Source organism: Geotrypetes seraphini, chromosome 6 (assembly GCF_902459505.1).
Source record: "Geotrypetes seraphini chromosome 6, aGeoSer1.1, whole genome shotgun sequence".
NCBI classification, from domain to species: Eukaryota; Metazoa; Chordata; class Amphibia; order Gymnophiona; family Dermophiidae; genus Geotrypetes; species Geotrypetes seraphini.
The window spans coordinates 3,254,961-3,276,879 of NC_047089.1; the positions used below are offsets into that span (position 1 = coordinate 3,254,961).

At 44.6% G+C, this 21,919-nt stretch overlaps 1 protein-coding gene across 6 annotated transcripts in view; it reads left to right on the forward strand.

Moving 5' to 3' along the window:
* The window catches only part of LOC117363171 (ecto-ADP-ribosyltransferase 5-like), a 71,546-nt gene that overhangs the window by 16,494 nt on the left and 33,133 nt on the right, over positions 1 to 21,919 (forward strand). For 3 of the 6 annotated variants that reach the window (XM_033950532.1, XM_033950534.1, XM_033950531.1), the window contains one exon: positions 17,035 to 17,124. In XM_033950532.1, coding sequence (XP_033806423.1) covers positions 17,035 to 17,124 — 90 coding nt within the window. Of the gene's footprint in view, positions 1 to 7,904; positions 7,995 to 11,389; positions 11,462 to 17,034; positions 17,125 to 21,919 lie in introns of those variants that run through there. The other 3 variants (XM_033950530.1, XM_033950529.1, XM_033950533.1) reach the window with 2 other exon arrangements.

Sequence of the window (21,919 nt, forward strand, 5' to 3'; positions counted from 1 at the left end):
TCAATAGAATATAAACAGGAACACAATGGTGTGTGGGATCAGGGTTTGGCAGATACATCTCCACCCTTGAATGTTGACAGCTGGATTTACAGAGATCCTGCAAACAGACTCAGCAAACTTACTTCCTATTTTACTAACACACAGTGCGGGTTTTAGCTCCGACGCTCATATGTCTGTTCTGTGTCTCACAGGGGCAGGTCACTGGAGGTCAAGGTCGCATTGCATTCAGCAGATAGAGAGGATTGCAGTGAGGGGAAAGCAGGAACAGGGTTCAGGGAGTGGAATAAGTACAGAGCCAGGCTCAGAGGTCACAGGTCTGAAAGGAGGCTTTACCTCAAAGGACAGCTGCTCTCTGTTGAAGATAATAGGGAGCTGTTTCCTGGGGTGGCTGCCCGAAGACAGGTGCATATTCTCCCTGGTGCTACACACTAGACACCCCTCTTCTCTTCAAGTTCAACCCAGAATTAGCCTCGGGAAGGTTATAAATCACAGTGTCATTGGAGAAATGCACCTCAGATAATTCTCACCTGCAGACACACATGTGGCAGACTTAGTCTGAAGGGATAAATGACACTGAAGAGTCGGGATGCGCTGTGTGATCTGGCAACAGGAAGAAGATAAATTATATTCACCAGTCATGTCTATATGTGTTGTGACAGGTGCTAGAAAAGTATTTTAAATGCTCATAGTACCCTCCTCCAGTCTGAAAATAGTTTTGTGCTGCAGGTAGTAGAGCATGTCTACCAGAGCCCACCCGGGCCTGGTTTCTCCTAAATCAGTGGTCTCAAACCTGCGGCTCGCCAGGTACTATTTTGAGGCCCTCGGCATGTTTATCATAATCACAAAAGTAAAATAAAACAGTTTCTTGATCATATGCCTTTTTAGCTATAAATTACAATATTACTATTAAGACATAGCCAAAAGGAAAGATTTATACAGTTTACCTCATGCAAAATTGTCATTTCTTTAATAAGGCGTTAACTATTTTTTTTCTGAGGCCCTCCAAGTACCTACAAATCCAAAATGTGGCCCTGCAAAGAGTTTGAGTTTGAGACCACTGGCCTATAGGATGTGCCTCTCGTGGTGAGAGACACGTCCTGTAGGCAATCAGCCAGCGCCAGTGCTTCTCCTCTCAGGCCCTGATCCTGGCTGGCCCGTCTGAAGGGCCTTCGCACATGTGTGGATGTCGACACTATGACATCACGTATGTGCGTGATGTCATCACGGCGATGTCACGCACCTCTGGGTGTCTCAAGCTGCGGCCAGTACGTTTAGTGTGCCGGAGCTTGGAGAAAGTTTGTGGGATACTGTACTAAAAATCATCAAAACTGCAGGGGGGGGTCCCTTATTCTAATAGTTTTGCAATGAGGAGCTGGAGCTTATATGCTTGTAAATAAGTTGATTAGCTACCTTTGCTGAAGAAGTAGCTATTTGACTTGATGACAGTGAAAAGGAAGTGGTTTAGAGCACATCTAGCGTGTGGTCTCAGTTATTCAAGAAGGAAACGGTTGCAACCTACAAATCCTCCTGCAGAAGTTTCCAGTCCTTGCTCACATGCAAGAAAAGAAGAATGCAGAACGGAAAAAAGAGAATGGGTGGACCAATGGGGTCCAAAAAAGAGGATTAAAAGAGCAATTGTATATAAAATTGTTTTTATTGAAGTAAATTTCACTAGAGCATGAATAAAGTGTATTTAGACTTGACACAGATCTAGGAAGTCACAGAGAGGAAAGAGAGAAAAAAAAACCTATGCAAAGAGCTAAAATATAGGCAAATGTATGTCAAACATGAAAATCCAAGTGATATTATGTAAAATATACATAGACTAAACGAAAGAAACTTAAGACATCAGTAACCCAATCATAACTAGTCATCTAGTGGGTAGATAATGAAGCAAGGAACACACCGAACTGACCTCATGGCTAAAACTGGGAGGAAGAGCGCCTTAGTGAATGAATGCACAGGAAGTGTTTGTGGAGAAAAAATACAAAGCTATAATTTGCTTCTTCAAAATACACATTGAAACTATGCTCCATAGAAGACATGGGAAGCATGGGAAGAGAAGCAAGAGGAGGAGCTTCAAATCAATCGGTAGGTTCAATGGAATTAGATCAATCATAAGCAAAAGATCAAAGTGGATAAAAGTTCAGTCAAAATTGAAAGCATACGACTTCCTGAAGTATACAAAACCATTACATATTATAAAATGGTTTCAAAAGTCCCCAAATCCATTGCTGTCCGGGTTAAAGAGAAAAAATAAAAGTGAAAAAGTAAAGAAAGGCCAAAAAACGACCATAAGAACATAAGAACTGCTATTTTCAGATCAGACCTTCAAGTCCGGCGATCCGCACATGTGGAGGCCATTGCCTAGAGCAGTGGTTCCCAACCCTGTCCTGGAGGACCACCAGCCAGTCGGGTTTTTGGGATAACCCTAATGAATATGCATGAAAGAGATTTGCATATAATGGAGGTGACAGGCATGCAAATCTGCTCCATGCATATTCATTAGGGCTATCCTGAAAACCTGACTGGCTGGTGGTCCTCCAGGACAGGGTTGGGAACCACTGGCCTAGAGGAAGCCCAGGTACTTTTGACTTGGATTGGCCAAGCTTGGAAGTAGGATACCAGGCTAGATGGGCCTTTGGTCTCACCCAGTATGGCTATTCTTATGTTCTTATATAATTCTTAAGCTGAAATAACTTCAGGATCTCTGTGAAAAGGGAAGTAAACCGAGCCGGCTGTCCATATAAAAGACGGGGTCATGCCAAAGCGATCAAAATAAATATCAACAAGCAGGAGCATAAATGAACTCTCTTAAATCAAATATCCAGCAAACTCTCAGTAATGGTATGCAAAGCTTGGCAGTTCAATTAAGGTTGTAGAAAGAATGTTTCTAGTAAGACAGCTACCAAAATCACTGGACAACAAAGGTAGGGGACATGATTTTATTTTCAATTTAATGATTGAATTGTGTCAGTTTTGAGAAATTACATCTGCTGTCTATATTTTGCACTGTTCAGGAAGAAATGCATTTGTTTCTATTTCTCTGGGGGTTGTACTGCATGCAGAGTCTTGCATCTTAGGGTTTTAGAAACATAGAACATGACGGCAGAAAAGGGCCACGGCCCATCTAGTCTGCCCACACTAATGGCCCACCCCCTAACTACCTCCATGAAGAGATCCCACATGCCAATCCCATCTTTTCTTAAAATCTGGCACGCTGCTTGCCTCAATTACCTGTTGTGGAAGATTATTCCAACAATCAACCACCCTTTTGGTGAAGAAATACTTTCTGGTGTCGCCATGAAATTTCCCACCCCTGATTTTCAACGGATGCCCTCTTGTTGCTGTGGGTCCTTTAAGGAAAAAGAGATCCTCTTCCACCTCGATACGGCCTGTGACATATTTGAACGTCTCGATCATGTCTCCCCTCTCTCTGCATTCCTCGAGTGAGTACATCTGCAAATTACCCAGTCGTTCCTCATACAGGAGATCCTTGAGTCTTGAGACCATCCAGGTGGCTATTCGCTGAACCAACTCAACTCTCTGCACATCTTTTTGATAATGCAGCCTCCAGAATTGTACACAGTATTCCAGATTGGGTCTCACCATGGATCTGTACAACGGCATTATGACCTCGGGCTTACGGCTGACGAAACTTCTACGGATACAGCCCATGATTTGTCTAGCCCTGGATGAAGCTTTCTCCACTTGATTGGCAGTCTTTATGTCTTCGCTAATGATCACCCCAAGTCACATTTTGCTACAGTCCTTGCTAGGATCTCACCATTTAGGGTGTAAGTCCTGCATGGATTTTTGCCGCCTTGTATTTTTTGGCATTGAAACTTAGTTGCCAAGTCTTTGACCAATGCTCCAGCAGGAGTAGGTCCTGCGTCATACTGTTGGGCATTGAGCTTTTGTCGGGCACTGTGCTTTCATCTGTTGTGCAGTTGCCTACCATGTTGCATAGTTTGGTGTCATCGGCGAATAATGTAATTTTACCTCGAAGCCCCTCAGCCAAGTCTCTTACGAAGATGTTAAATAGGATCGGGCCCAAGACCGAGCCCTGCGGCACTCCACTGATCACCTCCGTCGTATCGGAGAGGGTACCGTTTACCACTACCCTCTGAAGTCTACCTCTAAGCCAGTCCCTAACCCATGCGGTTAATGTTTCACCCAGTCCCATCAAACCCATCTTGCTCAATAACCTGCGGTGTGGGACGCTATCAAACGCTTTGCTGAAGTCCAAGTACACGACGTCCAGGGACTCCCCTATATCCAGCTTTCTTGTTACCCAGTCAAAGAAGCTGATCAGATTTGATTGGCAGGACCTTCCCTTCGTAAAACCATGTTGATGGGGGATCTCGTAGATTCTCCTCGTTCAGGATCGTATCCAATTGGCGTTTGATTAGTGTTTCCATAAGTTTACTCACTATCGATGTGAGACTCACCGGTCTATAATTCTCAACCTCCGTCCTGCATCCCTTTTTGTGGAGTGGAATGACGTTAGCCATTTTCCAATCCAACGGGACTCTTCCTGTACTTAGGGAAAGATTGAAGAGCGCGGATAACGGTTCCACCAGGATGTCACTCAACTCCCTGTATAAGAACATAAGAATGGCCTTACTGGGTCAGCCCAATGGTCCATCAAGCCCAGTAGCTCGTTCTCATGGTGGCCAATCCAGGTCACTAATACCTGGCCAAAACCCAAGGTGTAGCAATATTCCATGCTACCAATACAGGGCAAGCAGTGGCTTCCCCCATGTCTTTCTCAATAACAGCCTATGGACTTTTCCTCCAGGAACTTGTCCAAACCTTTCTTAAAACCAGCAACACTATCTGATCTTACCAGATCCTCTGGCAACACGTTCCAGAGCTTAACTATTCTCTGAGTGAAAAAAAAAAATGTCCTCCTATTGGTTTTAACAGTATTTCCCTGTAACTTTGAATGTCCCCTAGTCTTTGTAATTTTTGATGGAGTGAAAAATCGCTCCATTTGTACCCGTTCTACTCCACTCATGATTTTGTAGACTTCAATCATATCTCCCCCTTCAATCATATCTCCGTCTCTTTTCCAAGCTGAAGAGCCCTAACCATTTTAATCTTTCCTCATACGAGAGGAGTTCCATCCCCTTTACCATCTTGGTCGCTCTTCTTTGAACCTTTTCTAGCGCCACTATTATATCTTTCTTGAGATAAGGAGGCCAGAATTGTTCGCAATACTCTAGGTGAGGTCGCATCATGGAGCGATACAGGGGCATTATGACATTCTTACTCTTGTTAACCATCCCCTTTTTAAAAAATAATTCCTAGCATCTTGTTTGCTTATTTACCCCCTTAATATTTATTTTTAATTTCATTTACCGGTATGTAGTTTTTATTTTAAAAAATTTTAATTAATTTTATGACCCTTTACTTATACTAATTCATATTCTAGACCCTTTGGTTGGTACACATCCCAGGATACTAAAAGAACTCGAACATGTTTCTTAGCGAGCATAGATTTTTGGATGTTGTTTTGGCCTATTGGAATAGAAGGGGACTCAGATCATGCTCTAATCTGGATTGATGTGGCTCTGGGCCCCCAGGGTCAGCCTCAGCTGCTAAAATCAAACTCTTCCTTTCTAAGTGCACTGTTAAGACCATCCCTACTCTCATCACCTCTCGCCTAGACTACTGCAACCTGCTTCTCACTGGCCTTCCGCTAAACCATTTCTTTCCCCTTCAATCTGTTCAGAACTCTGCTGCACATCTCATATTCCATCAAGTGCTCTACCCATAGTACCCCTTTCCGCAAATCACTTCATTGGCTCCCTATCCATTTCCGCATACAGTTCAAACTTCTTACTGACCTACAAGTGTATTCACTCCGCAGCTCCTCAGTATCTCTCCTCTCTCCCCCCCCCCGTCTTCCCCCCTCTGAGCACTCAGCTCAGATAAGACTCTGTTATCTGTAAGTTCTCCTCTACAGCCAACTCTAGACTTGTCCCTTCTACCTTGCTGCACTGTATGCCTGGAAGAAATTGCCTGACTTGGGACGGCAAGCTCCTTCTCTGGCAGCATGTAAATCCAGACTCAAAGCCCACTTCTTTGAAGCTGGTTCCATTCCAAACACCAACCAATACATGTCTTATCATTCCACCTGAGCACTGTGTCTTGATTAGATTGTAAACTCTTTAGAAATGATTATTATTAGTAGTAGTAGATTGGAAACTGGTTTGGAATAATTAACATGCAGAGTGAAAGCAAAGATCAGCAATTTCTTATGAACCGGTGGGTGTTCCTTCCTGCCGAATTGTGGGTTTTTTTCTATAGGCACTTCTGTATATATAAGCAAAGCAGACAGGAGCTGAAAGTAAGGACCAGTGAAAGACAGACAGATTCTTTCTTTCTTTTGCATCAGCACAGGTAGGAAACACATTCTTAATTTTGGTAAACGGAACCTTTGCATCTCCTTCCTATCTTTTCTTCTGCAAAAGAAGGAGCAAAGGCTGATCAGACGGAGATCCTGGACTCCGTGAAACTGGTTATTAAAGACGGTCCGTACTGCAGGGCACCTTGGAGGATCTGCAAAGACACTTTTTTCATTTTGAAAGCTCCCTCAAACACACACATATGAATGTAGACATTATTCCGCTGATGAGTTATGGTGGCCCAGGAGAACATTTAGATTTCGAAGTGGGGAGGGGAGGGGGATGGCTCCATCCTCCTCTAGAACAGGTAGCAGTGGGAAAGCTACAGAAAATGGGACCCCCAGTCTCTTCCATCAGAGAGATGGCAGTTCAGTCACCGTGGGGTAGATTCAGATTATTATTGACATTCAGTCCAGCGCCTCCTTCAGGCCATATGGATTGACGGTATTAAACACAAAGAACCATCTTTGCTCCTTTGAGCTCATCAAATGCTCCAACTTACCACCCTCCCTCCCATCACCAAAGTGTCAATTATGGTCATCACATGGCCAAAATAGAGCAATTCTTTATTTTTATCCAGTGGTAATAACTTGCTTTTTGATTCTGGATTTATCTGGTGCCACTCTCTCAGTCAGGGCAGGATTAACCAATAGGCCAAGTAGGCACGTGCCTAGGGCCTGAAATAGTCAGGGGGGCCCAATGAAGGAGGGCATCAACATTGTTTTTTTCCAACGGCGATGGGCCCCTCCAGCATCGATTGGCAACATGGGCCCCACCCTGATCGGCAACGCGATCTCCCCCCATTGACGGAAAGTAAGACAAGCAACATGGGTAAGAAAGGCAACAGGAACTGTAATTGTGCAAGCGGTGCTGCTTGCCCAAACCTTCCCTCTAACGCAGCTTCCTGTTTCCGCCTGGGGCGCATGGTGGGGCGGGGCGGGGCAGGGGGCCCTCGACGAATTAATCCTGCCCTGCTCTCAGTGCAAATTATGTCCCCCTTTTACTAAAGCGTGATAGCAGTTAGTGCGGGAAGCCACGCTGAATGCTCTGCGCTGTTCCCGATGCTGAGTTTAGCAAAAGGGGGGGAGGGGGTATGTGTGTCTATCTTCTGCTCTCCTGTGTGTTCCCATTGCAAATACTTGTTCTGTAGACGGAATACACAGAGAGAGTGTCTGGCAGTGGCGTAGTGGTGGCACCCTTCCCCCGTCCTCTTCTCTGCCCACAACCCAATCCTTCCCCTCCCCCTCCTGCCACACTCGTGCCTCTTCCCTTCCCCCGTACCTCTTTAGTGCTCCCGGAGACAGCAGCATCACCAACTTCCTGCCCGCTTTGGAGTCGGCTCTCCCTCTGATGTCACTTCCTAGATGTAGGTCCAGAGGAAGAGACGACGCTGGCGCCACTGATGTCTGGTTTATGGAACTACTGTTCAAAGCACAGAACAGAGGCAAAAGACTTTCTCTCTCCCTCTGATCCACTTCTGTTTCTTTTCAGGAGTCCCGCAGTACTCTGAGGATGGGGACGATGTCGGTATCAATCATTTCTGCTTCTCTTTCTGTTCTAGCTCTGCTGGGAATCCCTCAGGTAACTTTGTACTTCTATTACTTATTTCTATAGTGCTGCTAGACATACGCAGCATTATACATTAAAACATTCAAGAGACATTCCCTGCTTACTGGAGCTTACAATCTAATGGAACAGGCAAATGGGACAAGGTAGGGGTTAGGGGGTTTCTCAGGTATGGGAGCTTTACAAGTGTCCTAGCACATGGAGATAGTGCCAAGCCATAGGCGCTGGCATCGTTAAGAAGGCGCTAGCTCAGGAAGAAAGACACGGCCCTCTGCCATGTTGAAGTATATTCCCAAGTACTTCAAATGCTAAACCGGCTCAAAGTGACTCTTGCAAAAGTTGACAACCAAACCCAGGTCCGACGATATCCTCATCCTCCTCGAGACTGACTCGAACCTCACTAATCTCGCTGAGAACATATTTGCATGTATAATGAACCTCCATTCCTGGGCACATTCTGTACAAATGAAATTGGATGAGTCCAAAACAAAATTACTTTGGCTCGGCCCAATATTAGATCATTTACCCACCTCCTTCCCATTATATTCCGGCTCCACTCTTCAGCTTGAGTTTTCAAGCAAAGTCCTTGGCATCATCATAGACTCCTCTCTCTCCTTCAATGATCACCTCAACTTCTTGGTAAAAAAATGCTTCTTTAGTCTTCATTTGCTGAGGAAAGTGAGATCGTACTTTCATCATTCTCACTTCATCGTCCTTGTTCAATCCACCATCCTCTCTAGACTGGATTATTGCAACTCCATCTATTTAAGCCTAACATGAGAAACCTTCCTCGGACCTTCCCCGGCAAGACATGAAACAGTACAGGAGATATAATGCAAGCTGAAAAACAACTTGCTCTCATGAAAGTAAGTTGTAAGGCTGCCTAAATGTTTGACACGGATGTAAGACAAGGATTGCAGCTAAAAAGCAAGCAGACATGAAGATTGACACCTAATAGCCAAAATGGCCACATATAACTGCCATGCCCTGGCCAGCCATGGGCATAACAAATATTGATATGGATGACAATGAGTCAGCAAAGATGGCGTGCAAAGTGAAGAGGAAAATAGAGCAGATGTGTCGGCTGATTTGTTATAACTATTCAAAAATTTATGGGAAAAACATAAGAATTTGGCATTCAAATACTTATTACTGTTAAATCTAATGCCTTTTTTACTTTATTAAATACCCCTCAATTAGATGATTATTAATAATAATACTAAAATTTGTATATTGTGCTCAGTCACCTCCACCACGGTCACATCTGAAGCAGATATAATGACTAAGACTCTCAAAGAACCATCATGGCACAATACTGTTCTCTCACCTAATTCACACATTATTTTCTATTGCAAAAGTTAGAAGAATGGTCTAGCATCTGGCAACTAAAATTCCAATGTGAAGAAGTGCAGAGTGATGCATTGGGGGGGGGGGGGGAGGAGTAGAAATCCAAGGGAACCGTAAATGCTGGGAGGTAAAAGGCTGATAAGGACTGACGGAGAGAGGGACCTTGGGGTGATTGTGTCTGAGGATCTAAAGTCATCTAAACAGTGTGATAAGCCAGTGGCTGTAGCCAGGTGATGCTAGGCTGTATAGAAAGAGGAGTAACCAGCAGAAGAAGGGAGGTGTTGATGCCCCTGCATAGGTTGTTGGAGTATTGTGTTCGGTTTTGGAGGCCATATCTGGCGAAGGATATAACAAGACTTGAAGCAGTCCAAAGGAAGGTGATGAAAATGGTAAGCGGTTTGAACCAAAAGAAGTACGAGAAGAGACTGGAAGACCTAAATATTTATACTCTGGAGGAGAGGAGGGTCAGGGGAGATATGATACAGACGTTTAAATACTTGAAAGGCTGTACCATCATGAAAAATATTAGGTCCATCTTACTTTCTTTGGAACATGTAGCCTGGTTTCGGCTTCCATCCCTCCTGATTAACTTTGATGCAGAAAAAGCCTTCGATAGGGTTTCTTTGGATTTTATGTTTTCCGTTTTGAATAGATATGGGTTGGTGGGCTTTTTTCAGGATGCCATTAAGGTGCTTTATGGGGACCCGGAGGCCTCCGTCTGGGCCAATGGGGTCAGTTCTTTTCCATTTGGTATTCAGAGAGGCACTAGGCAGGGTTGCCCTCTATCACCGCTGCTTTTTGCACTTATTGGGACATTCTGGCCAACATGGATGTTAAAAGGGTGTCCATAGGTTCCCAGGAATTTAAAATCTCAGCGTTCGTGGATAAGTGATGTGGTGGTGGTAGTTGGGGAGAGGGGTTCAGTGGTTTGGGGTGAAGAGAGAGATTGGGAAAAGTTAGTATTAGGAGCAGGTGGTGCATAAGTCATAGGGAGAGGGGAAGGCACTTCCTTAGTGGGCAGTGAGGTTTATTCTAGATATGGGAGAGTTTCCTAGGGCTAGACTGGTGAGATTAGTCAGACTTTTGAGGCTTGTGAGACAATGGTGGCATGGGGAAAATTGTCTGGGGCTGTCCTAGGATGAGGGTGAGAAGTGGATTAGAAGAGTAGACTTACCAGGGAGAGTTCACACACGAGAGGCACGCTTATGTGAGCGCTGAGGGAAGGAACAGCTGCTTTAACACGCAAAGCTACTCCTCCACCCTTTCGGCCATCTCTATCCTGGTATGGTTACATTCCATTCATGGCAATCATTGAACCATGTCTCTGCGATAGCAATAATATCCAAGTCAGTGGAACGAGGCAGGGCCATGTGTCATCTTTTATTTTGAAAATCTGGTAACCCTATCTTGGGGACATTTAATATCAATTCCTGATGAGAAAAAAAGATTTATCAGTCTCAAATAGTTCCCTTTTAAGGTAGCCTCTCATTGCCTGTCATTGCTATGATTGACTATAGTATAAATGTGTGCATAAACGTAGGATGATTGATTATGTTATAAATGTGTTTGGACAAGTTCCTGGAGGAAAAGTCCATAGTCTTATTGAGAAAGACATGGGGGAAGCCACTGCTTGCCCTGGATCGGTAGCATGGACTGTTGCTACTCCTTGGGTTTTGACCTGGATTAGCCACCTTGAGAATGGGCTACTGGGCTTGATGGACAATTGGTCTGACCCAGTAAGGCGATTCTTGTGTTCTTATGTATTGAAAACCATCTCAGAAAATGCTAACTCTGTAATATAACATCTTTACAGAAGCTCACGTAAACCGCTCTGAATTGACTCCCCAGTCATTAGTAGCAGTGTAGAAGCTTCCAATAAACAATACACAAACTTCCTGCTTTCTTTATGGGAACTAGGGATTCATTTAGATGAAATTGTAAACTTTTTTAGAATAACTAAAATGAAAAGTGAAAGCAGAGATTTTTCCTATGAACTGGTGGGTGTTCCTTCCTCTCGAGGGGGAGGGGGGAGAGGGGGGTTCAGGCACTTCTGTATATATAAGCAAAGCAGCCAGGAGCTGAAAGTAAGGACCAGCGAAAGACAGACAGATTACTTCTTTCTTCTTCATCAGCAGGTAGGTCACACATCTTTAATTTCTGTAAACAGAATCTCTGCATCTCCTTCCTGACATTTTTTTCCCCCAAAGGACAAAAGCACATTTAGATTCGGTGGTATGGTAGTGGTGGTATCTGGCTCCATTTGCCTATGAAACTGGCAGCGGTGAGAAAGCTACAAGAAATTGGATCCCCAGCTCCTTCCCCCAGAGAGATGGCAGCTTAGTCACCATGGGCTGGATTCGGTATATGGTGCCCCAAAAAATCAGTAGTAAAGAGTACTTTATAAAGTTGCACCTAAGGATGGCACCAGAATCCAACTATGGGCAGAATGATTTACACCGACTGACTAAAGTGGAGGGGTAAGAGAAGAGCAGATGCTAGACTTGGGGTGGAATGGATCAGAGAAAGAGAGAGGGGGGACAGACCTTTGGGGGAGGGGGGGTCCTGGTGTAAAAGTACACAGAGGGAAGAGGGGGTTCAAAGATACGTGCATATGCCAGACTTTGGGGGTTAGAAATAATGGGTCTAAAAACAGAGGAGTGGGAGAGAGATGGTGCATAATGGGATTTAGGGAGGGAAAGAACAGAAAGGGAGAGAACTTGGAAACAGGGGATGGTGTGGAGGGGGGATAGAGATACTGGATAGGAGGATAGTTGGGAACAGAAAGGGAGAGATGGTGGATCCTGGGGTGGTGGGGAGTTCAGAAAAGGTGAATCTGTGGATGGAGACAAAAAAAAGGAAAGATGCCAGATCTCCGGGAGAGGGAAGGGAAACGGAAGGGGAGGACAGAGATGGCAGACGGATGGTTAACACGGAGAAAGGAGACCCTGGCAAGCAAGACAACAAGAGCCTGGGACCAACAAGATTTGAATATTAACCAGAGAACAAAAGGTAGAAAAAATAATTTTATTTTCTGTTTTGTGATTACAATATGTTAGATTTGAAAAGTGTACATGAGACAGCTTGAAATGGGAACTTTTCTATTTTTGTGAATGGCAAGGCTGAGTTCAGTTAAAATATATGCTTTATAAGAAAATATAATAATGTGTTTTTATAAAGTTTATAAGCATTGCTGGCATACTCGGTGAGGTGTTCCTAGTGTTGGTGGTGGTGGTAGCATGTCAGTGTGTTGAGAGGAAGAGGTAGTCTGGGAAATTCTGCTGAGCAAACTCTGGGCCCATTTCCACCCCCAGTTAGTCCACTCCACTCAACTGGATCACACACTGAGTGGGTCTTTGGGTGTTATTTCTGGGTAGTTGTTTTAGAATCTCTTCTAATGGTTTGTCAGTATCTCCAAGGAAACTTTGTCAACCTTAGCATTGACCTTCAGAATATGTTTGTAACAGCGCTGCTTGTGTGGCATGTGGCATTAGGCTATGTAGTGATTGAAAGAAAAAAACAGACCTTTCCACATTTTTGCACTATATGGTGGGTGTATGAGGAGATTCACATTTCCTGCACAGCTAAGTCCATGTGAAGTTACCTTGTGCTGTATTTGACATCTAGCAAGGTCTCTGTTTGGAAGGAAAGATCTAAGCTTAAAAATGAAGTGGCCAGAAGTTATGTTAAAAGTAGATAGCGTAGCTGGTTTTAAGAAAGGTTTGGACAAATTCCTGGAGGAAAAGTCCATTGTCTGTTATTAAAACATGGGGGAAGTGTCTGCTTGCCCTGGATTGGTGCACTCAGCAGCAACAAATACTAGTTTTGGCTGGCTCTTTCCCCGCATTTCTCCTCTCTTCCCCACGATTTAATATCCAGTTCAGGCAGTAAGTAAATACATCGGCAGGGGGGGTCTGGTAAGTCTTGGGGGCTGGGGATGGAAGGTGAGAATCAGTTCTGTAGGCTATCAGAAATTTGCTTAATTATATACTCACACAGAAAAGCAGTAAAGTCAATAGATTCTCTGAGTGGGAACAACCTGTTTGATCTTGCACTCTTGTGATTGACCAATTGTTTATCACTGTTTAATTTATCACATTGATTAATTTGAGCACACGTGAGGTGTCCTATGATGCAGGCAGAGGGTGATTAACCTGTGCCTTATTGTGTAAAGCGCTGGAGAATTCTCTCCTCTCGCTTACCTCTCACGCTGAGGACACCCTGCTTCAGTATAATCATTTATATGATTTATCTTATAAACATTATTACGTGGTCTTTTCCTCAAGTGCTGAGACATCAGGTTGTTCCCACTTGGAGAACCTATTGACTTTTACTGCTTTTCTGTGTGGCTTTAACATTTTTGCTATTCAGTATACCTAAACTATTATTCAGTAGAAAAATTTGGTTTGTTCAATCAAATCCTGTGTGGACATTGGACTTCTATGAGTGAATGTTCTGCTTGATTGAACAAACTACATTTTTTCTACTGAATAATAGTCTAGGTACAATGAAAGTAAATAGCAAAAATGTTTGAGTAGATAATTTAGGAAATCTTTTTCATATTGCTTGCTTATGGACTGGGAAAAAAGACTGTTCAAGCAAATGTCTCCAGAACTGCTTTAGAGGAAAAATGTGATTTTTTTTTTAAGTACTTTGTGAAATTTATTGTTGTTGTGAAATTTATTGTTGTACTTTGTTTAAACTTAAAAAGCTGTGTCATTAACAGTGAATCGAATCGAAAAATCGATTCAACAGGGTGAATCGAATCGAATGAAATATTTTTCTCTGAATCGGGCAGCACTATTGGCTACCATGAGAATGGGCTACTGGGCATGATGGACCATTGGTGTGACCCAGTTAGGCTATTCTTATGTTATGTTCTCATCTGTAGGGGCCTTTATTTTCACTTCTTATTTTAATGTATTTTTTTCCTGGGAACTTATCAGTGTTTTTTTATAATGGGAACAAAAATGGAAGAGAATTATTGTTTGTGGAATGGGGGGGTAACTAATTTCTTCAGCTAAATAATTCAATCCACTTCAAACAGACATAGGAGAACTCACGCACCATTCACACACCCTCCAACCAAAAACGTCAAAAGAAAAAAACTGTTTGACAACCTCCTAGCCATTCGAGCTGCAACACTTGACCCCCAACTCTACAACCTATTGACCTCGACCACAAACTACAAAACCTTCAAAAAAAGAAATAAAAACCCTTTTATTCAAAAAACACATAAAACCAAACTAACATAATCAGAACTGTCCCAAGCATCACCTGCAACTACTCCATATGTACTTCTGATGTCATGACAATTCAGACATAATTTATGTTATGTTATGTTTGGAATAATGGTTAGAAACATAGAAACATAGAAATAGACGGCAGATAAGGGCCACGGCCCATCTAGTCTGCCCACCCTAATGACCCTCCCCTACCTTTCTCTGTGAATAGATCCCACGTGTCTATCCCATTTGGCCTTAAAATCAGGCACACTGCTGGCCTCAATCACCTGTAGTGGAAGACTATTCCAGCGATCAACCACTCTTTCAGTGAAAAAGAATTTCCTGGTGTCACCTCGCAGTTTCCCGCCCCTGATTTTCCACGGATGCCCTCTTGTTGTCGTGGGACCCTTGAAAAAGAAGATATCTTCCTCCGCCTCGATGTGGCCCGTAAGATACTTGAACGTCTCGATCATGTCTCCCCTCTCTCTGCGCTCCTCGAGCGAGTATAGCTGTAATTTGTCAAGCCGTTCTTCATATGGAAGATCCTTGAGTCCCGAGACCATCCGGGTGGCCATTCTCTGCACCGACTCCAGTCTCAGCACATCCTTGCGATAATGTGGCCTCCAAAATTGCACACAGTATTCCAGGTGGGGCCTCACCATGGATCTATACAATGGCATAATGACTTCCTCCTTACGGCTGACGAAACCCCTTCGTATGCAACCCATTATTTGTCTTGCCTTGGATGAAGCCTGCTCCACTTGATTGGCAGACTTCATGTCCTCACTGACGATTACCCCCAAGTCTCGTTCTGCTACCGTTTTTGCTAGGATCTCGCCATTAAGGGTATAAGACTTGCATGGATTTTGGCTGCCCAGGTGCATAATTTTGCATTATTTGGCATTGAAGTTGAGTTGCCATGTCCTAGACCAGCGCTCCATACATATATGAGGTTCAATAAAAGAAAATTTTCACTGCCTGTTTCTATTCTGACCATTTATTCCATTTCATGGTTATTGCAAAAAAAAAAAAAAAAAATAATAATTTTTACATGGGGGGGGGGGGGGGTGTAAAAAAATGATGTGCCCCGGGTGCCACATACCCTAGGTATGCCACTGCTAACATCAACTTGATATTAAAAAAATTGGTAATCTGTTGAATTTTTCCCAGTGTTACATAAATAACAGCTCGAAAGTGCCAAAGCAGCATTCAACATTCTTCCCAGCTTAGTCAAAATTAGAATGGTGGCTGCCTCTGTCTGTGGACGCCTTGGGATCAACCATGTGATCTGATTCCTCCAATCACACCAGCTCTCTTCATATTATTGACATTCATTCCAGCTCCTCCTTCAAGCCATATGGATTGATTACATTAAACACAAATAACCATCTTTGCTCCTTATAGCTCATCCAATAACATAGTTACATAGTAACATAGTAAATGACGGCAGATAAAGACCCGAATGGTCCATCCAGTCTGCCCAACCTGATTCAATTTAAATTTTTAAATTTTTTTCTTCTTAGCTATTTCTGGGCAAGAATCCAAAGCTCTACCCGGTACTGTGCTTGGGTTCCAACTGCCGAAATCCAGCCCATCTTCACCCTCCCAGCCATTGAAGCCCTCCCCAGCCCATCCTCCACCAAATGGCCCATTACATCCCTCCCTCCACTATAGTGTCAATTATGGTCATCAAATAGCCAAAATAGAGCAATTCATTGTTTTTATCCAGTGTTGCATTAATGAAGTGGTAATCACTTGCTTATTGATTCTGTTACTCTCTTAGTGTAAGTTCTGTGCTTAATTTTGAGCCCTGTCTATCTTCTGCCCATGCTTCACCCTTCTGTGTGTTCCCGTTGCAAATATCTGCTATGTAGATGGAATACACAGACATATATGTCATTACTCTAACAGTCTCTCACCAAGATATATATCAAGCTCAATATATACCTCAAATTCCTCACCTCCAATGTATAATCCCCAGCTCCTCAGAAGTACCACCTGGGCTCAAAAGCTTTCACAGCCCTGGACTTTATGGACTACCTCCTCACTGGAGCCATTATCAATTTTTCTCACAAACTTTATTTTTAAATTTTTATTTAACAACCCTTCTAGCATATTTCAAGGGTACTTAGCTTTTAATTGTGGTCTTTTTTTGAGGGAAATAAGAACCAACAGAAGGTTTTTTTCAAGGCTTATCATCCCTTAGCAAGCTTTACACCGACATATATGACCACTGAATGTTGAATCAACATTCAGTGGTCTTATATGTCGGTGTAAATTGAGTGCCGTTTGGATAAATTACTCTAACAGTAAGATAAATTACATGCACTTAAGTGAGAGTGTCTGATTTATAGAACTGCCCCGTTACTGTTCAAAGCACAGAACAGAGGCAAAAGGTTAATTTCTTCTCTCCTTCTGATCCACTTCTTGTGATATGTTCTTGATTCCCTGGAATGATCCCTCTGTTTTCCCCTTTTTCTTTTCAGGAATCCCACAGTACTCTGAGGATGGGGATGATGTTGGTATCAATCATTTCTGCTTCTCTTTATGCTCTAGCTCTGCTGGGAATTCCTCAGGTAATTTCGGCATTGATTATGGAATTCTGATATTACTACTCTTATTGCTACTTATCATTTCAATAGCACTGCTAGAATTATGGAGTGCTGTACGTTAGAACATTCAAGATATAGTCCCTGCTTAGAAGAGCTTACAATCTACTTGACAGACAATCACCTGAAAATTTGGCTATTTTTACAACTGTAAATCCTCTTTTATCTTTATTCTCTTTGAATTTCACTGTATATCTTTTTTTGCCTTTACGTTTTATTAATTTTATTGTAAACCGTGTCGAGCCCTATTCCTATAGAGACGATGAGGTCTATAACCGTGGAGGGGCATAATAAAAAAAAACATCTAAGTCCCTTTTTGGCCTAAGTCCTTAAACGTTCAAAGCAGAAGCAGGAAAAGTGTCCATAACCAAAACAAACGTCCTTGTTTTGATTATAGCCAGCCTCTACTAAACGCCCAGATCACCACTACGTCTACAAGTGCACCTCCACGACGTCTTCACTTTTTGCCCATAATGAACCAAAAAAACGCCTAAGCCCCAAAAGTCCAACACAAGGGCTTTTAGGCGAAGGAGGAGCCAATCCTTCGCCTAAAAGCTGGATTCTGTAACTGGTGTCTATCAAAAATAACACCGGTTACAGAATCCCTCCCCCCCACAATGATCCAGGCAGGAGGGTGCCCAAGCCCTCCTGCCCTGTCGAACCGCGAACCCCCCCCCCGACAACATCAGGGCAAGAGGGAGCTCAAGCCCTTTTGCCCCGTCGAACCGTGACCCCCCCCCCCCCCCGATGACATCAGGGCAAGAGGGAGCCTGCTGGCCCCGACGACCTCCCCTCTGACACGAACGGGCCAGGAGAGAGCTCAAGCTCTCCTGGCCCCGGCGACCCCCCCCGACTGGATTGGGCCAGGAGGGAGCCCAAGCCCTTCTGGCCCCTGCGACCCCCTACACCCCACTCCCCACTACAATACGGGCAGGAGGGATCCCAGGCCCTCCTGCCCTCGACACAACCCCCTTCCCCCCAACGACCGCCCCCCCCAGAACCCCGATCGCCCCCCCGCCAACCTGCAACTCCCCCGGCCGACCCCCATGACCCCCCACCCCCACCCCCCCTTCCCTGTACATTTAACATTGGCCAGAAGGATGGGTGCCAAGCCCGCCCGTCCAGCAGGCCAGCCGGGTCCAGAATGGGGCCGGATTGGCCCAGGTGGCAGAAACTCCGCCCACAGGTGGGACCTGAGGTGCCTGGGCCAATCAGAATAGGTCCGGGAGCCTTAGGCCCCTCCTGTGGGCGGAGCCTTAGGCACATGGGCCCAACCCGTGGCCAGGAGGGCTTGGGCTCCTTCCTGGCCTGCTCGTACTCGGCGGGGAGGGGGGGAATGATCGCCAGGGCTAGAGGGCTTGAGCTCCCTCTTGCCCCGATGACATCGGGGGGGGGGTCGCGGTTCGATGGGGCAAGAGGGCTTGGGCTCCCTCTTGCCCCAATGTCATCAGGAGGGTCGCGGTTCACTGGGGCAAGAGGGCTTGGGCTCCCTCTTGCCCCGATATCGTCAGTGGGGGGGGGGGGTGATGTATCGTGGCAGGAGAGATTGGCCATCTCTCCTGTCGCGGATCGCGGCAGTTCGGGTAGAGGGGTGATTGCATTGCGGTAGGAGAGATGAGGCATCTCTCCTGCCGCAATGGTTGCGGTGGTTAGGTTGCCGGGCCGCTGAACTGATCGAGCCAGCAGCCATCAGCTCAGTGGCCCCTTTTTTGGCACTTAGACATGGTTTGACTTTGTCTAAGTTAAAAAAAGTCTAAGTGCCGACTAGGCAACCTGTGAAATGTTTTGGTTATACCTGTTGTACGCCTAGGTGTAGGTCGGCCCACCTCCCGCCCACCGCCCGCCCTTTCCCCTCCTCTAAACACGCCTCTTTTCTCTCTGTGCGTTTAGAGGCAGGGGAAAGGCCTAAGCTGTTTTTAGATACGTCTAAAACCAGCTTTGATCAGGCTTTTTGATCGTCCAAGTAGCCACTTAGGCCACTTTTTAGACGTGGTTTTTTTTTTTTTTATTATGAACCCCTTAAGGTTTAGTGACAGTGAGGGGTTGGGGAGTTCTTCAGGCACGAATGCCTAACAGCTAGTGGTAGTTAGGAGTTGAAAGCAACCTTGAAGAAGTGGGTTTTGAGCCTGGATTTGAATACAGCCACTGATCCTGAGGAAAAGCAGTTGTATTGGGTTTCAGATAGAAAAAAAGTAGCCACAGAATTTCTTTTGCAAGCTGATCACAGAGAATTGCACCTTATTTCACAAAGCAAACATTTTTATCCAGGGACTTTGGAAGCATTTCCAGGGCAGAGAGAGCAACAATGCATGAAATGGGGATGATTAAATATTAATCCTTAAATTACACCTATACTCTCTTCTGGAGGGGTTCAAATCTCTGTCCAATGCAGGTACAAAGTGGAGAAAAACCCCTCAGTATCCACAGTGCAAAGCTCAATTCAAGCATAAGCCTCAAACATGTACACATTAATCATAGGCCAAAAAAACTGCACTCTTTAAACATCCTTTTTCACAGGACAGAAATTTGGACCCTACATCAGGAAATTTGGTCAAAACTCTCTCAACTGTACCAGTGCGGCAAATTATTACCAAAAATCAGTAATAAAATAGAGCCGGATAACAATGAAGGGTCCCAGCACAGTGTGGCAGAAACAGTGTTCACAGCTCATCACAGCAAAACATTGAGGTGATTCAAAAAGAAGAACAAAAAAAAAAAAAAAAATGTTTTCAGTTCAAGGACAGAAACAATAATCAAATATCAAAGTACTTATGTCTGCAACATACTCTTCTTGGTCCACTGTGGATCCGTCCTGCAGGTTCCACATTCGATCATCCAACAGCTTCAGCTGCACAGTCTTGTTGTGAGGAGGAGTGTGGCACAGTGGTTAAAGCTACCCTGAGGTTGTGGGCAGGGCCAGATTAAAGGGTAAGCCCAGTAGGCATGTGCCTAGGGCCCGAAAATGTCAGGGGGGCCCGCCGGTGCGACCCTGAAGTCCCTCCCAAATGTAGCCGACACTCCCTGACTCCATCCCTGGATTTGCCAGCAGCGCTTCTCCCCCCCCCCCCCCCCCAACGCAGCCAAGCCTCTTCTGACCCTCCCATCTTTCCATTTCACCTTCCCTCCCATCCGAACCCCGCCGACCCTCCCACTGCGAAACGACTGACAAACCTCCCTCCAGCAACATTGACAGCAATCTAAACAGGCTGCTTCGCGACCTTCTCCCGTTGGGGCCTTCCGTGTGCCAGTGCCAGCACACACATAGTTTTGGGGAAATAAATAAGAGTGAAATCCATTGATTTGCTTGGCTGTATTTGACATCTGCAAAGTTAATAATGTCACTTTTCAAAACAGAAAATTCATTAACAGTTAACTATTAACAATGTAGATATATAAACTGTACAATATTAACTTATAAACTATGCAATGTAAACTCAAAAACTATTAATACGTAATCGATGTGGTCACTGTCCACAAGTCACCATGATTAATGGGCTTCTTCCTGTCTGTATACCAGGAAAAGAAAAATGAGTGAGGATGCCAATAAAGAGTGCAAGCAGAGCAACTACTCTACGCTTTTGTTCTATCTCGCGTAGACTATTGTAACGCTCTACTAGTGGGCCTGCCTACCAAAACTCTCTCCCGCCTCCAAAGGGTGCAAAACGCTGCAATCCGTCTTCTGAAAAACCTAGGCATTCGCGACCATGTTACCCCTGCATTAGCTTCCATGCACTGGCTATCCTTTCAAAAACACTGCACCTTCAAGGCTCTGCTCCTCGCTTTCAAAACCTTCCATGAAACAATTCCGTACTACATGAAAACTAAACTACAAATCTACTTCCCAAAATGACCACTGAGGTACCAAGGAGAAAAACAACTGACCATACCTTCTGGCCGCTCCCTCAAAACTGAAACTGCCCGCAAACGCTCCTACTCACATTTCATACCCAAACTTTGGCACACAATCCCTCCATCTGTCAGATCACTAGATGGACTCTGGAACTTCAGGAAGGAACCTTCCTCTTTACTAACCCAGCGCCTTAAAGCCATTCACCCTGAAATGCCACCCAGTCAACTCACCTTTGTTACTTAATTTCACCAGATGCTACTTAGTACATATGTTTTATTGTCATGTCTATATTGTAATTTATGTAAACTGTCATCTATATTGTAATTTATGTAAAATGTCATCTCTGCTCTGTCTGGATTATTATGGATGTACTTTGTAACCTGTTCTGGGCTCTTTTGGGAGGACGGGCTAAAAATCGAATAAATAAATAAATAAAATGGCAGTACATACCTTGCTGTACAGCTTCTTGGGTTTCCATAGGTGGCTGGGAGGGTGGGGGAGAGGGGGGTTGCATGCAGCTCTGTAAACAGATCACAAAAATGCTATGGCATTCCCTCAGCAATGGCCTGTGCCCCATCATCAATGTTTCTCAGCAGACCCTGCATCTCATTATTCCATTTGTCCTGCTTCTCCATCACCCGCTGAAGGTCAGCATATGCCTCACTGGGGAAGGGAGGGGGGTGGTACAGGTCCTTGAGCTCAAGCTGAGACCTCTAGAGATTGAGGAGAGACCTGCCTCACCTCTACAAGAGGAGCCATAGCCTGTGTAGCCCTGGGGGTAAACACATGATCTGGAGATCCTGCCAGTATCTCTTCTTCCTCTCCCTCTTCTTCAATTGTGCACGGGATGAGGTCGAGTGTATGGTACTCCTCCTCATCCTCAGATTCCCCAGGGTACAAAAAGGGCAGAGC